Below are 18,173 nucleotides of genomic sequence, written 5' to 3'. Positions count from 1 at the left end.
AAGTCAGTTAAATAATTGATTCTAAGTTTAGACTCATTATTATTATTATTATATAAATGATAGGCCAAGTTTAGACTAAACTTTAATCTTGGTTTTTACAGTACATCTTATATTACCTTATAATGGTAATGGTAATGATAATGATAATTTGAATAAGGAAACCAAGATTACAGGATTAGTTTACTTTTCAAATTGATAACCTGTACCACCAAAATATCTTACCAAGTCAGATCATGTTAATAACAAAATGTTAAAGCATGTCTACTCACATGGAATTGAATTTTAAAATTTAAAAACACACTGTTGGAAGAATATCTTTTAGATCTTCTGTTACATAGCTATTCCAAATGCCATAAGCCAGTGAAAAGAAGGTATCAGTTCTTAAAAGGGTTTGGACAGGCTTTACTTAGTTCACTTATTCTTCAGAACAGAATTAGGCCATATACAGTTTTTGTTAGTGTTAATCATATGTGGGCTTATGGTTAGGGGCAGAGTACGGTAAGCGGACCCGGTTATATCACTTATTACAATCGCCGATACTTACATATCGAATAACAGAACTATCAATCGATATCGATGTATCTGAAATATTAAATTAAAGTCACATGTTTCAAATTAATAGAAATAGTTTCAACAAAATTACATAACGTCATAAATAATAAAGGAACCATGATCATTAATCAAACGATGAAATTAAGGAAGGTAATAGGATTACATTTAAATAATAAAGAAAAGAAAATGTAACAACAAAATAAACATCTTGAAACCGAGAAAAATACAGTATCATATTTTAGTGTTATTTTGTATCGTTTTCTAAAGTTAATTTTAAAAGAAGTTACTTATAGAACAAATTGTGTTTAGAATATGAAAAAGTGTGTACAGTTGGTGTAGATGATTTAGTTATTGTTAAAATTAATTAATATTGGTTGAGTATAATGATGGGTATAATAATTAAATATCGTTTGATAATATCGATTAAAAAAAACCGGGTCCGCTTATTTTACTTTACCCTAGTTTAGTTTTAATTTCCAAGGTAGAACTAACATTTTATCATTATGTGTTTTGCCACAAATAACACCACTTATATAATACTGTTATTGTTATTTGTAGCTGATAATATCATAAGCACTATGATTCTGTCAATGCTGCACAAGTGTCTCGTGTAGTGTTGAGCTTTGTGTGTAATCATGGACTCGGTGAATTTTAATTTAAGTTATGAGGCTTACATCTATTTCATTGAAAATAATAATACTTTGTAAGCAGTATGACAATTGTACATTGTAATGCTATGTTATATTTTGGTGGAATCCATTTTGTTTAGTAAAAAACAATGTCAACAAATCCATCGGTAGTAAAATCAGTATCATTGTCTATGTCATCTTAAAATAAATCATCACTTTCACTCTTACTTGAAAATCTGAGAAACTCTTCTAGTACTTGATTGTTTACAATACTGTTACGATTCATTGTATTTATGTACTCACAAAACAGTTGTAAACTAAAGTAATAGCAAGCAAAACAATAACAATGCAGACGACGAATTAGCAGAAGGAAAGTAGAATGACAACAAACAGTCGCTGCAACGTGACGACGAGTTAGTGAAAAACCGTATTTTTCCGATATTCAGATGACTGCCAACAACATTTTATAGATCATAATATATAGATTAAGAAATAAAAACATAGAAATAACGATTGACTATTACTGCCGAAGTCTAAATACGTTTAAATGAATTTTTATTACTGTAAAAGTTGGCGCCATCAAAAGACGTCGGCAGTCTAAAGAATTCCATGCACAAAGTGACGTTGTCGGCAGTGGAAGTGTTGATTAACCATAGTCTAGTCACTTGTACTCACATAAATTTACAACATATGTCACTCTTACACAAACATACAACCAGCTACTCATGCACGACTTCCAAATCTAGAATTTGGCTGTAATAAACAAAAAGGCCAATTATTTTCCAACAACATCATGAAATCGTCAATCAAGATAAATGTATTCGCTAGTAGAAGACACTTTAATCAAGCCCACCAATAGTTTGTATTTGTTTAAAGCTTCCTGACTAGAACCAAATATAGTTTTGTCAATTCTCCAAAAATGAATCAGTAAGGATATTCATTTGTACATTAATGTGTCATTGTTGATTTGTTTTTCTACAATCACTAATCAACTGATTATTGGCTTGTTCCCAATTGAATTTCCATTAAACGTATCAACAAACTCCAGTACAGAAGAAATTAATCAAAGACCATGACTTCAAGGGAAGCTCATTACATAAGTTTTTTTTGTTGGGTCGGTCAAGATTACGGTCAAAATTCATAAAACTAAGAACATGAGTGTAGTAGAATTGTATCTTTAAATTATCAGTACATAAGCTTTTATTAAATTACATTCCAATAAAAATTAAACTAGTTGACAATTTGCAGGACAGAAAATTTTGTCTAAATGTTTTAAAATCCAGCCTTTTAGGCTGGGTAAGACACGGTTAATTTCATTAAGTAATTGTAAAATGATCGTATTGCTTTAAACCAATTCAGAAGAGGGTTTTACCTTGTTTTCTGTTAGAAATTCTTAAAATTCCTTTATCTTTTGAATCTTGACTTTCTTAATAAGTAGCCTAATTTAATGTAGGATTAAATATGTTCAACAAATTTCCCAGGAATGCTTGTGATATTGATTTTAAATGTTTTAAAACAAAATTGTACATTTGGCTACTGAGGAATCCCTTTTACAGTGTAAATGAGTTTTTACTTTTTAGATCTTTCAAACATTGACAATTTAGCTTTATTTGATGACCTTGCCCTATCTGTGATATTAATGTTTAACTATTTTGCATATTTAATTATAATGTATTTTTTATTTTTTTAGTTTTTATCATCATTGTGCATACCTTATATGGAACTTTAAGTGTTAATTAGATTTTGTCCTCCAAATATTGACTAACTTTAATTGTTGTACTTCGCTTTATCTGTGTTACTATTTGTTAATTGTTAGTTTTAATCTTCTGTGAAGAATGAATTTTATTACTTGAATTCTATTTTAACTTTAAGTAAAGATGTACCAGTAAAGACACAAGTTGTAGTATTTACTATTATTTCTTTTGTAATGCCTTGTGACAATTTGACTTCAACTGTCTGAGTTACCAACTTGTTTTTGTTCCAATAAAGACTTTGACTTTTAGAAGCATTGAACTCATTTATAATTTACAAACCAAACATTCCTTGACTTTAGGAATGTTAGGATCACATCACTAAATTATTATTTCCTGATTTAAAACAATATTGTGGAAGTATTAATGTAACTTAAATTCATTATTGGGCTTCATGGTCAGTTTACATTGTATCTTTGTATTTCATCCTATACCTTCAAGATTTAACGCGAAATACCGCATTTCAAAAACTGTGTGTTAGGCACAAAATCAGACTGTGACTGCACCTAAACGTTTCACAATATAACTTTGGCTACATAAACTAATAAAACTCAAATATTAAAAAGAGTGAGATAATATTTTAGTGAAGTATACTACATAACATGTTACTGTTACTGACATAGGTTACTGTTTATCATTACAGAACAGTGATGGCTTCAGAACCACCAGCCAAGAAGATGAAGGCAGTGGTGAGAGATGCACAGCACTGCAAGAGATTGGTGCTCTCTCTGCAGTCATTTAACGCACAAAATAACTTCACCGACCTGTGCTTTGTGTGTGCCAGAGGACACAAAGTGTACGCACATAAGCTACTGCTATGCACTGTCAGCTCACTCCTGAAACAGGTAAATTGAATATCCCTGTATATTGACACACAGGCTATATATTTATCACTGGTTTTCAGGTAGTTGTCAAAAACTAAAGTTGATTAATGAGTAAACAAGACAGCTGATATCACCACAATCACCTTGTAATTACATATGTGCAAGTAGGTAGGACTTCTTCTCTCAAGTCGTGGTCTTTGTTGAATGTTTTGTTATACAATTTCTTGCTCAAATGTGCTACCTGTTTTCATCAATAGGTGTCACTTGAATCAGAAATCAGAAATTCTTTATTGATAATCTTTAAGATTACAAGTAGCGTCAATTAACAAAAAGTTTACATAGTGTTTACATAATATGCGTTCATGAGGTGTAGAATTTGTTACAGAATATTAGATTGTATAGAACTGAGGCTAATATGTAGAACATACAAGGTTCGTCCATAAAGTAACCGCCGTTTGGGCGTGGCGCGATAAGTAGTGGGGGTAGCGCCACCATTCTCACATCGGTGTGCGCAGCCGTTCAGTACGCTTCTAGCTGTGCAAGGGAGAGCATCGTGCGATCGCGCGTTCTTTTGGTACAACGTAAAAACATGAGCACCGTGATAGAAAATCCCGCCACGTGTGAAGTGCGTAGTGTAATAAGATTTCTGTGGTAGAAAAGTTACACAGCAGCTGAAATTCATCGTGAATTGAGTGCGGTGTATGGCCCAAACATTATGAGTGAAGGTGTAGTCCATCAATGCAATGTGGTCATACCGCTTCGCCAAGCAAGCCGAAGAAAGCTCGCCAATCTTTTTCAGTGAGAAAATTGATGGCTACAGTTTTTTGGGATGCTAAGGGCATCTTGCTCGTTGAATTTATGGAGCGTGGTACGACCATTGCAGCTGCAGCTTACTGTGAAACTTTAAAACGGCTATGACGAGCGATTCAAAACAAGCGTCGTGGTGTTCTGATATCTGGTGTTGTGTTTGTCCATGACAACGCCCGCCCTCATACAGCTCAAAGAAAGACAGAACTTTTGAAAAAGTTCAAACGGACATTTGACCACCCCCCCTATAGCCCGGATTTGGCTCCCAGTGATTTCCATCTTTTCCCGTACATGAAGCGGTGGCTTGCATCTCAGAGGTTTGCGAGTGATGAAGAGCTTCAAAACGCTGTAACATGTTGGCTACGTTCTCAGGCGGCAGATTTTTTTAAAGACGGAATTTAAAAAACTGTTAAAAGAAATGATAAGTGCTTGAATTTGTATGGTGAATATGTAGAAAAGTAGAGAAAAGCTGCAGTTTTAACATTTATATAATACAAAATTTGTATCTCAACTAGTTTATTTTTTATTTCAAAACGGGTGTTACTTTGTGGACGACCCTCTTATTTCTATTGATTTTAGATCATGTTATTTGAGTTCAGGGCTAACAAAACAGTTTTCCACATGATTTCATTGAACCATTGACGTTGGCCATTTCTTTGTGGATTTTTTGGAGTAGTTCTGCTTGAAGCAACTCTTTTTGATGAGAGAAACATTTTCAGTTCAAATGTCATGAATGATGAACCTCTTATCTGAGGTACATACTCATTTACTAGATGGTCTTTTTCCCAGATTAGATTAAAATTAGGGACGGCCATAAAGGGTTACTTGTGACTTTGTTTTGAAGATTAGTAGCAATAACAGAATCGTAGCTTCACTGTGCCTCTATACGGAGTGATCTAGAGAACTCGTAACTATCCTGTATGCACTATGCCTCTACAGCAATCAACATGTTAAAAGAAGAATGATGATCATGATGTTAAAAACATTTGATCCAATGTAACAATTAATATACCTGTGCTATGTTAAACAATATTTATTTTAACACATAACATTTCAAAAATTCTGTATGTAGCATTTAGTGTGCACTTATGTTTCAATAATTATCATAGTTTCCCAAAATTATAATTAAAAGTACAACGCTTAGAAGGCGAGAATAATGCATTATTTTGGTGTTTTATAATGTTTCAGTACATTTTGAATGAAGTGTTTTTTACTCCCTGGAGTCCATTAATACTAATTTTGCGCACTTTAGTAGTTTCTGGGTAGGTTAAGGGTTATAGCCGTCACCGTTTTAATAAGTAATGTTTAGTTTCTATGAAGTATTTATTTTAGAGTTAGTGTGCATGGAATAGACACACAACATGGCTGTTGTTCCTGACTTATGCATGTCACAATGCTCTGTTATATTTTGTTTATTTTAACCTACATTTTAGTCATGCATTGGTTCGAGCATTCACCTGAAGAAGAGATCAGATTGCAGATCTCAAAAAGGAATGTTACTGATTGTATTGTATTACTGAACGATGGCAAATGTCCGGAAAAATCGTGTTTCCTTCAAAATCCTTCCGTTGTCAAAAAAAAACTTGAAACAAAGTATAGCTATCAGTTCTCTACAGGTTAATACAATGCTAACCAGAATCTAAGCAAAATATACGCAGTTCAGAAGTCCAAATAAGTTCATAACAATGTTTTATCTAAATCCATTTATTTTTGTATGTAAAGTGGAAAGGGATCTTATGATTGGTTTATAAACTTTAATAGGTGCTCAGAGCAGTCAGTCTCATTGACTACTGCAGTCTAAAGAAGGCACTGTAATTATGAACTATTCTATTCTCAGACACCTCTGTTATTATTCCAGCATAATCTTAAATTCATTAGCCAACTAAAACCTTGTAACTCTTACTGTGGCGCTCATTGCGACTGAATTGATAGCACCTTCCTCAATCAGGCACTGTGTTGTTTATATAAACTACTTTATTTACATTAAATTATCATAGTAGGAAACATACTATTGTAAGCCATACGTTTGGATCTGTTATATTTTATTAATAATGTAGAGATCTCAGTTAATAATTTTAATACTAGTGCTATCACAGAAAAACTAAACTACACTCATTACAAAATTTAAATATATGTCTCAGGCCTAAAAGCCTTAAACAACAAGTTTATTTGCCACAACCTGTCTTGCAATTATATGTCCTGTACGATAACAATATTGACATGTTCTTGGATATTTCAGACATGTTGCAAATTATCGCAATTGCACCTATTTTAAGATGGCATTGTTTCGTGTAAATTATTAGTAATTGTTTATTAACAATACTGATATACGCCGGAATAATTCAGCCACCATGCAAATGATCGCAATAACACGTACCTTAATCTAGGATTGTTTTATTTACACTGTTGTTGAGTAAAAGTTATTCCTTAACAGTTACAAGATATTCTATGATACACTAAATATATTATTACTCAGATGATCACAACATCACCTACTTTAAGCAAAGTGTGTAAACTATTAATTATTAATTGTTTATTAAGAGTTTTCAGATATTTCTTGATATTTCAGACACCTTGCAGATAATCACAATATCGTTTAGTCTACCTTAAGATAGGGTATTATTATAACTGGTAATAACAAAAAGTTGTTCAACAATTTACAGATATTCCGGAAATGTACAGATGATCACAATAGCACCTACTTTAAGCTGGTACCGTATTGTAAAATTAACCGTTTATTAACAATTTCCAGATATTCCTGGATATCCCAGATACGTTGCAGATGATCACAATCCACCTACCAGATGTCGAATCTCGCTTGCTGAATCTCATGTTCGATTTCTTGTACGAGGGTTCTGTCCGAATTAACAAAAACGAATACAATGACTTCCAGAAAGTAATGGACATGCTGGGCATTGTTCTCACCACTCCTGTAAGTAAAATTCCTGACTAGTTTAGGGACAAACTTGAGAACATCAACTCTTGGTTACCACTTCACGTAAATAATAATTTGAGTAACCAAATTTAACATAAATATACCAAAAATATGAACATTTTTTAGCTTCATGGTAAAAAATATAAATAATATCATGTCTCACTGTGCCAAAGTGGGTAATAACTGTAATAGAAGTCAGAGCACAGTATTAATTTCAATTGAAACTTCTTTAGGCATTTCAGAGGGCAGTAATGATATTAAGAATAATCCTGAATTCAAATATATTACATTTTGTTATAATATTCCCCAAAGCTCAGTGAATCCAACAGAGGTATCTTCAGGTACCCGTCTGGGCGGCTAGGGAGTATCTTCAAAGATTCATTTTGGACATTGAGAGGAATTTCTATCTTTGCATACTATCCAAATTTGCTGCACCAGGCTAAATGGCTGGAAACAATATAGCGGCAGCATCAGGAATTTCTATCTTTGCATACTAGCCAATTTTGTTGCACCAGGCTAAATGGCTTGGAAGTATATAGGGGCATCATCAGGAATTTCTATCTTTGCATACTAGCCAATTTTGTTGCACCAGGCTAAATGGCTTGGAAGTATATAGGGGCATCATCAGGAATTTCTATCTTTGCATACTAGCCAATTTTGTTGCACCAGGCTAAATGGCTTGGAAGTATATAGGGGCATCATCAGGAATTTCTGTCTTTGCATACTATTATTTAATTTTGTCTGGACAAGAATTCCGAAATTTTCAACTGTGTGATGAGAACTATCCTTCCTTGATAGACATATTTCTCAATATCTAGACACACACAATTTTCATTCATATTTCAATTATTATTTATATTCATACACTAACAAGCCACGGGTGATCAGAATTCACCTATGGTCCCACAATACATTTTTGATGTTTGTCTTTCAATTAAAGTATTAATGACAATTTTCTTATCATCAGGTAGATCATTTCACAACTATCAAGTTTTAACCCGTAAAGTGCTAATCTATTTTCCGATCAAATGCTTAAGTTGTAAAAATCTTTTCTTATTTTATCAATGTTTTTCTATCACTGGTAAATAAATACAAATTTTCCAATATTTATTTCGTTATTACAAGGCCTTTAAGAATCAATGATTCAATCATCAGGCACTTCAAAAATGAATAAATATTTGTTGATTTTTATTGATTACAAAAGGCCTTGCAATAAAGAAATAAATATTGGAAATTTTGTATTTATTTACCAGTGATAGAAAAACGTTTTTCTGAAGCCCCAGAATTCTTCATTTATTAATGTTTAATTATGTTTTGGAATCCTCATTTTTATTACTACAAGGAAAAAAAGTTTAAATATGTTTTTATTCTTACGGTAAGGTTAATAACAACTTAATAAGTATTTAAACATATACAATGTAGATATAAATAACCTTAAAGACAATGGGACAGTATCTAGTCTAATTACAAAAATATTAAAAAAATTGGGTTATTATATTATTTTACTATCAAAATATTATATATGGGTTATATAGGAAACCACTTAACATTTTACACTAAAAATCTACTTTTGTGTGATAAACCTCAAACAGATAAACCCCAGCCTCATCTAGGTGGAGGCTGGGGTTTATCTGTTTTAGTTTGGTTAAGTTTTCCGTTATTTACAGCACACAAAGTAAAACACTAATAAACATAAATGATTGATTAAAATTTGGTTAATAAACACAGAACCTAAAAAAAAAAAAACAATAAGTAACTGAACCCTTTCCGGGCCAGGCGGAAATATATTGCCGCCATAGATCGCGTCACAGAAAAGTGCCAGGCGGCAATATATTGCCGTCGGTGACATACGCGATAAGCGCCAGGCGGCAATATATAGTCGCCTTGATATTCGTCGTTTTCTTAAATAAATACCACGTCAAATGATTAAAGTTTTATGTTTTTTTATTCCCTGGTATATTTGTAGATAATTAATATGAATATCATTTTTATTTTGGAGGTCTATGCATTTTTATTTCGCAATTGTCACGTGACATTATCAGCTGACTCGATCTATTGTTGTTAATTCTTTATGCTTTAGTGTAATCGTACTAATTGTATGCTGGATTCTTCTTCATTATTTTATTTTGTGGTTGTAAATATTAGTAGTGCTTAGCTATTTTGTGTAGTAGTTACAATGATTGACAATTTGCGATCTCACGGGAGTGAAATTGTAAGTAGCATATTTGTAAATAGAAAAAGTGTAAATAAATTTCAAATAAAATTGTGTAAATATTTCTTGGTAAATAGTGTTTTTAACTGTATTGAAACTGTTTATGGATCCTACAATCATCTGTTTACCGGTACATCCATAATGTGAATATTTATTTTAAGTTTCTTGCAGTGTAAGAGTCAGTTGCTTTATCACTTGTTGCGAAGTAAAATTATGCATATTTATACAAAATGTGTCATAAAAAACTTATTTATGAGAGAAATAACACAAAATTGTGTATGGTTGTTCCTTTCTAAATGTACAATATAATAAAATAGCTTCCCACAGTAAAATTATTTTTCATTTTTTAGTTATTTACAAAAAAATAAAAATGTTTTTATGTAGTCTATTAAAACATTATTTTTTTAAATTTTAAATTATTTAAAACTACTATATATTTTTTTATTGATAATATATATCTATACGAGTAATTTGGTGCAACTTTTAGGTAATTCTCTAATTTTTATGAAAAGTTATAAATTTTAATCTAAGAGACTGCAAAATTGCCAAGTTTAGCCTGGCACTTTTGACTAGTCACAAGGGGATATGATATGTGAAAAAATTTTGCAACATCTCATATTTGATCCTGGCCCTGAAAGGGTTAACTGACATTTATAGCCGAATTCTGTGTCAGGGGACAACAAAATATGAACAACTGTTGCTATGTGTTTTTATATAGTGGGTTAAGTTCTCCCAACGAGACTTAACCGGGAGAGCCAGACAAAACTCCTACAGAAAAACTGAGCTCATCACAAATAAGCGGGAGAGCCAGACAAACTCTGACTAAAAAACTGAACGAAAGTTTAACATGGAGAGCCAGACAAACTCCTTCCAAAAAACTGAAAAACTCTGTAAGCTTGTTAACAAACACTGCTGCTTTTGACCAAGAATAACAATCCTACTATAAAGAGAAGGGATAACATGTTTAGCGTGTCACTGCAAGTTGCAAGAAGCAAAGCACAGATTTACACAGCGGAAGTGTCACTCCCTCCAACACTGGAACTCAATAGAACACAACCTGTGAATCCTCAGTCAGACGGCAAAAAGGCACATCCCCAAACATGCAAAAATAAAAGACATCAATGAGGACTATGAAACCTTCTTTAAGAAAAACATTTGACTTCTATAGAGAGCTGATAAATAATTACTGGCCCAATAACAGCTCAGAATATGCTAAATTGACAAATTTAATATCCAACTAAGTCGCAATACATCTACAGAAACCTCCGCTGTCTCTGATTGCTCACTGAATACCCCAACGCCAGAAAATGGAGAATTTTTTTTTAGGCCACAAACAACGAAACGAAACGAACATCTGACAATCCTTCATCAAAACATCAGAGGGCCTACCAAACAAAGTTGACAGACTAAACCATTTGCTCAATGAAAACATCCCCTAGCCTTTTTAATACTGACAGAACACGGCTTGAGTCAAAAGTGAAATTTTAAACACCAAAATACAAGGCTACAATCTGGTAACTGAATTTAGCAGAACAGATCACAAGCTAGGAGGTGCCGCTATATACTGTAAGGACAACCTGACAACCAGTGTAGAGGCCATTGAAATTACACACTTTTGTGAAGAGCTCCTCTTTGAGGCAGCAATGGCACAGATCAAAATTAAAGAAAAGCAAATATATCTCCTTGGTGTATATCGCCCTCCTGGTGGGAAACACAAGAAGTGGCCTAAACTTCTTATCACACATCCTAGACCACAGCCAAGCACACAATAAGTTATTTTTATTACTAGGGGATATAAACATTGATAGCCTAAAAGAAAACAACCCTGACAATTTGATGCTACAAGACGAACTAACCACACACAACATAAGAAGGCTTCCCCTTCCTGCGACACGGGTAACAGCCGAGACGAGATCCTCGATAGACTGCGTATGCACCAACATCCCAGAAGCAGAGGTCACTGTAACTATTTTACAAAACTCTCCTCTCCGACCATACAGCCCAATTGAGCAGCCTTAACCTAATCAAGAGACCAACTCAACATCAAAACTAAAGCGACAAATGGGGAAAAAGAACCTTGAAAATCTCAAATCCATCTTCTACAACAAAAACTGGAATGCTGTTGAAACTGCTGAAGACACAGAAACTGCATTATAATATATTCCATGACACCCTTTGTACTGCCCTAGATATCTGCTGCCACAAAGGAAACACAAGAACAGAGGCCCTACCAAACCATCTCATTACTATGACCTGGAATCTGCCGATATGAAAGCCTCCTACCTACGGAGCCCTCAACACCTATGAAACAACAGGAGACATTCGAGACAAAAAATAATGAGAAACAGTAAGAGGATATATGACCAAAAACTAAGAACACTGCATCGGCAAGCAAACTCAAAGCACATAGAAGAATCTGACAACAAGACCAAGGCTCTATGGAGTTTGATTAATAATGAGAGGCGTTGGGAAACAGTGCAACCAGGAGTGCCCTAAAACGTAAACAACAACACCACCCTACATAATCCTACAGAAGTAGCCGAAAGCCTTAACACTTACTTTACTCAGATGGCTGGCATGACAATTCAAAAACCAAATACATACCCTAGCACCTGGGTGGACAGGAAAAAACCCGACCTTATTGCACATTCCCTTGCCACAGTCATTTTGCATGACACCAACAACTTGGACCGAGAGGTGAATCAAACAATTTGCAGCCTGAAAAAAACAAATCGTCCCAGTGGCATAGATGAGTTTTCTTCAAAGAGTGTGAAGTTCTGTGCAAATGAAATTAACCCAACCCCTTGTAGCAATCATTAACAAATCTTTTGCCGACGGTCACTTCCCTCAAGGGCTTAAAGTGTCAAAGGTCTATGCAAAACACAAGAAAGGGAAGAAATCAGACCCTCAGAACTAGAGACCCATCTCGCTAATATCTACATTTGCAAAAAATCATAGAGAAACTTGTTCTGAAGCGATTGATGGCCTACCTTAAACAACATGACCTAATCACAGTTCAACCAACATGGATTTCAAAAAGGAAAATCAACCATATCAGCAATTATTAGCCTAGTAGAATCAATCATTGACAGCATAGATGACGAAAAGTACGTAACAGCCCTATTTCTTGACTACAGCAAGGCTTTTGACTGTCTGGGACATGACCTAATCTTAAAAAAGCTGGAAAATCTGGGAGTAAGAGGCATAGAGAACAAATGGTTCTCCAGCTACCTCCGAGGAAGGTCACAACTTGTGGAGGTACAGCATACTGAATCTTCCATCATCAGATCGTACACATCAACTCCAAAACCACTGGCACGAGGTGTGCCTCAAGGATCGGTACTTGGGCCCAGTTCTTTTTTAATTCTTCTAACTAATGACTTCCCTACTTTCATCGCCAGCTCCAGTACTGACTGCATAATGTATTACAGACGACACTACCCTTCTTATAAAAAATGACACAGCAGATGAACTATCCCTTAACTCCTTGACTTCTCTCCAACAAGCCATCAAATACAGTGCACTGAATGATCTGGCAATAAATCGTAATAAAACAACGCAAGTGCATTTCAGTAGGAAAAAGGAAATACCAACAAATATTTCCAGACATATCAGTAGTTGATAAAACACAATTTCTGGGCCTGACTATCGATAGTATACACTTTCATGGAGTCCATCATGTGAGCACCATTTCCAATAAAATATGCGCAGGCATATACGTTATGAGGCAACTCAAATCAGTGGGTACTCAGGGATCCGTCAAAGCTGCTTATTACGCACTGGTAGAGTCCCACATTAGATATGGTCTTATCATCTGGGGCAGCTCTACTGAAAACCTGAAGAGGATACTCACCCTTCAAAAAAGGCAATTAGATCCCTCGCCAATCTTGAATCTCGACAAAGCTGCAGGGAAGCGTATCCAAATTTAGGCATTCTAACTGTACCAGCCTTGTATGTATACAAAACAATTCTACATGTTGTGAACAGACTCAATTTTGACACTTACAACGATTTCCATGACTACAACACACGACATGCCTCCAGATATGTTCTACCCCGCCATCGAACAGCCCTCTTTGAAAGAAAAACCGTCCTACATAGGACGAAAACTCAGAAATCAACTGCCAGAAGACTTCCAATTGCTAACTGGAAACGCACTGAAGAAAGCACTTCAAGAATTCCTTGTCAAGACTCCACTCTACACCCTGGAGGAGTTCCTGGATGCAACAAACACCTAAGCGACTTTTCCTATTACATTATACTATGTTTGATTATATTACTGTACTTAATGTTCAATGTAATAAAGAAATATTGATTGATTGATTGATTGATATATTGGTAATCATCATAATAGCAGTGAAAAAACACTTTGATAAGTACAGACTCAAGTAGAAATGCACTTCTAACTAATCTCTGTTGGACATTTTCAACAGAGAACACTCAGTTTTTTACCCAGAGCGACCTGCGTCTATAAATGTTGTTATGTTTAAGCAATTGGCTTGACCAGATATAACTTATAGGCACTTGAAGAGTTCATAGTGACTTTGTATTACAAATCATGTATAGTGGTTAAAGGGAGATTCTGCCTACCTATAAATAAATTTGATGTTATTTAATAAAGTCACGGATATATAATCTCTGTAAGTTATACAATTTTGAATTGCCATGAATTAAAATGAAATAATGGTGATTATCTATGTTACAGAACAAAGAGACTGTAACTAACACGGCCACTGCCACACCCAGCCAACCACCAGCACAGCCCCCTCCTACCCAGCAGCAGATCCAGCCCTCCCAGCTGGTCTACCTGCAAACTCCTCCTAACAGTCAAGGTAAGTTTGTTTAATACAGCCACTGCCACACCCAGCCAACCACCAGCACAGCCCCCTCCCACCCAGCAGCAGATCCAGCCCTCCCAACTGGTCTACCTGCAAACTCCTCCTAACAGTCAAGGTAAGTTTGTTTAATACAGCCACTGCCACACCCAGCCAACCACCAGCACAGCCCCCTCCCACCCAGCAGCAGATCCAGCCCTCCCAACTGGTCTACCTGCAAACTCCTCCTAACAGTCAAGGTAAGTTTGTTTAATACAGCCACTGCAATTCCCAGCCAACCACCAGCACAGCCCCCTCCCACCCAGCAGCAGATCCAGCCCTCCCAACTGGTCTACCTGCAAACTCCTCCTAACAGTCAAGGTAAGTTTGTTTAATACAGCCACTGCAATTCCCAGTCATCCAACAGCACAGCACCCTCCCACCCAGCAGCAGATCCAGCCCTCCCAACTGGTCTACCTACAAACTCCTAACAACCAAAGTAAGGTTGTTTAACACGACCACAGCCAATTACCAACACAGCACCCTCCCACCTAGTAGCTAATGTAGGCTAATTTATTTATTTACATGTTGTGTAACATTCTTAGCTGAAGTTGTTTGCAAAACGTCAGGTCTGTAGCTCATTTCATTCTCAAAATGTTAATGGGGCTACACATAGACACAATCAGACGAGAGAAATGTTTTTAGCCTGTTGATGATAGTGATTGCTTCAGCCAATTCCCATGATAGAGGAACGTGCCTATTAATCAAACATAAAGTCACATGTAAAATTACAAGTTCATAATTTCAATTCGTTCTTGAGATATCCAGCTGAAAATAGACACATAGGCAGATAAACATACAGAAGAGGAATGGTGCCACCCCTCTAAGTAATAGTATAGTGTACATGATGTCAGGTCAATAGCTCAATTCATTTTGAGATACCCTACGTAGCTCTCAATCAAATTCAAAGGAGAGACATGCATCACCATCGAACTCAATGTTGTCTATATAGCAATGGAACTCATGCGAAATTCAAAGTATGCAGATCAATTAATTCTCAAGATATCGTACAGACAGTTAAATTTTGCCACCCCTCAGAGTGATAGGCTCCATTAATACTCAGCCAATTAATAGAATGTTTTACAATCTCTTTAAGCCTTAGCTCTTGGCTATTTCTGGCTAGTCTGGGTCATATTATGATTTGAAATGAATCCATGATCACTTACTTAGAGAGCCATGGATTCATCCAAGAGTCTATGGAGCAGAATATAATGTGTTATGCAATATAAAAACTTGAGTATTAACCCTACGTACGCTGTAAGCGGAATATTCCACAGAGTAAATCTAACTCAAAACGTTCTAAGCGGAATAGATCGCGGTATCCCCTGACAATGCGATATATTTACGTTAGTTCTACAAATTGCCGCCAGAATGCTTGAGAGTGAATATTTCGTGTTCTAATATGACGCAATGTGAAGCATGACTTATCAAAACAGCTGGGACCAATTACAACGGAAGCTTTTGTATGCTTTGTCAGTCAGCGCCATCGCCAGTGAGCAAGCTGTACGCTCTAAGCGGAAATACTCGTGTGTGACAGTCAGCTGCCGGCGACCGCAGTGTATTGTTGTTTTTTGTTTATAACCAGCTATAATACTGCTTTAGCTTTCTGTTGTGCGAGGTTATCCATATCGATAATGTGATAAACTGTATATCTATGAAAATCATGTGAGGCCAAACCTGCCCTCCACCCAGATGAGTGTTTTGAGATTTACCACACACAAGTCCAATATTAGTGTGCCTTTTTTATTTTTGTACCATTTTGTGTTCTTTATATATTCTATATTTGTCATGGATTTGTTCCATTCATTATCTACTAACTTTGTATAAATAATATAAATTACTGTTGTGCTAAATTTTGCTACTTTCAGAAAAGTTTATTGTACTTTATATACTGCTGTGTATATTTACATGTATATGTATGTACTTATATGTAAATAAAATAAAAGCAATACAAAAACTATCATGTCTTTTCATCAGTTGCAAGACCAATAAACCTAAAAAAATATATAACTTTGAAAAAATTTAAAATTATTTTTTGTTTTATTGAGCATTAGAGCAATTTTATATGACTTGCTTTCAGCGTATGAAGGGTTAATCTTGGTTCATAAATTGTATTGAACAAGTTTTATCTTTTCATTCAAATAAGATTAGTTCAATTTAAATGTTAAGTGTTTGCTTATGTAAGACTACCCTTGCAGGTCAAGTCCAGTATGTGTTGGCAGCTCCGGCATCCCTGGCTCAAGGTTCTATGGTAGGCATGTCTCCTGTGGTGTCTGCCCAGACCGCTACCCAGCCCATAATGATGACTCCCAATGCTGGCCAGATGGTGAGTTAAAACAAGTCATTACAATTTATTATTAAAAGGAAACAGCAAATGTTTTTTCTGTCCAGCAACACACACATTTTACATGTGTATTAGACTGCGCTTGTATTGAAATCTTTTCCTGCATTTAAGGCAGCAGTTCCAAACCTGTGGTGACATATACTTAGAGATTTGTGAAAATTCATAAAGGTACATAGTTGAAACAGTATGTTTATTATAAATTAGTACCACTTGTTGCTATACATGTAATTTCCTACTGAATATCAGGAATGCCATGGCCATATCCTTTTTAAATGGCGTACCAAACATTCCTGAGATGCGATGGTCACTGGAATTTATTAAAATTTCTACTATGGTCAGAGTGTCTGCTTCCACCAATTGTAATCTATTTCGGGTTTAATTTATTTTCAGTGCCATTGATAAGTTTGTTTTGTTGCCCGATCAAGAAAATATAAATATATGTAGGCCTGAGAAGCCATCTTTGGTCGAAAAGTGTCTAATAAAATAAAAGTAAAATCCAAGTTCATGCAACTTTTCATAGTAATTGTTTATAATAGGTAGCCGTTTTGACGAAGAGGATAGATTCCAATCCTGGAAATATTGTGTTATACCTTTTGTAACCTATAATGATGGCAAATGACCAAAATCCTGTTGTCCTTTCAAGTGAATAAGGATTTCCCCCTCATACTGGAAATTATAGTTTCTGTCTTAAACTGAAATAACCTTCTCAGTTCTTGTGTAGCGTGCTCCCACCATTTGCAAGGGAATTGTCGTCAAGAGAGAGCATCCTTAGTAAGAGAAAAAACCTGTACTGACTGAGTACTTTAGAAAAATATGTTACTGACAGTGAGTCAGTACTATAATACTGTTTCCAAGTATGTTTTGCTATGTGCCATTAGAAACAAAATAATAAAATACAGTAGAGCTCATCTGCATTAATGTCTTGTCTGTCACTTCAGTTTTAAGTTTTCTGATAGCTCCATTTATTTTCTAAATACTCCTTGAGGTATCTATTTGTATCCTCTGTAGTGTGACATACAAAGTCATAATCCAATAAAGAGTGGAAAGCATTAGTTTTCCTTGTTTAATTTGTTTTCAAATATAGATTAAGTCCAGAGTTTGAAAGATCAAAATAATTTGCTCAAACCATCCTTGGACTTCCACTAACGTGTAACACAAATATCCACATTGTTTCTGAACAAATCAAGAAAGTGATGGATTCAAATTCATCGTCACTTACATCTGTGCCTGGAATAAAATGATCAA

General features: G+C 35.1%; 1 protein-coding gene across 2 annotated transcripts in view; it reads left to right on the top strand.

Annotated features, from left to right (window-relative positions):
- LOC124356690 (mediator of RNA polymerase II transcription subunit 15-like) overlaps positions 1 to 18,173 on the top strand; it is a 42,235-nt gene that overhangs the window by 396 nt on the left and 23,666 nt on the right. For both annotated transcript variants that reach the window (XM_046807839.1, XM_046807838.1), the window contains exons 2-5: positions 3,576 to 3,777; positions 7,316 to 7,495; positions 14,416 to 14,542; positions 16,783 to 16,910. In XM_046807839.1, coding sequence (XP_046663795.1) covers positions 3,583 to 3,777; positions 7,316 to 7,495; positions 14,416 to 14,542; positions 16,783 to 16,910 — 630 coding nt within the window. In that variant the 5' untranslated portion in view covers positions 3,576 to 3,582. The remainder of the gene's footprint in view (positions 1 to 3,575; positions 3,778 to 7,315; positions 7,496 to 14,415; positions 14,543 to 16,782; positions 16,911 to 18,173) is intronic.

Source organism: Homalodisca vitripennis, chromosome 3 (assembly GCF_021130785.1).
Source record: "Homalodisca vitripennis isolate AUS2020 chromosome 3, UT_GWSS_2.1, whole genome shotgun sequence".
Lineage (NCBI taxonomy): Eukaryota > Metazoa > Arthropoda > Insecta > Hemiptera > Cicadellidae > Homalodisca > Homalodisca vitripennis.
The sequence above is the reverse complement of the archived record's forward strand: the minus strand, read 5'-3'. Positions and strand labels throughout refer to the sequence as shown.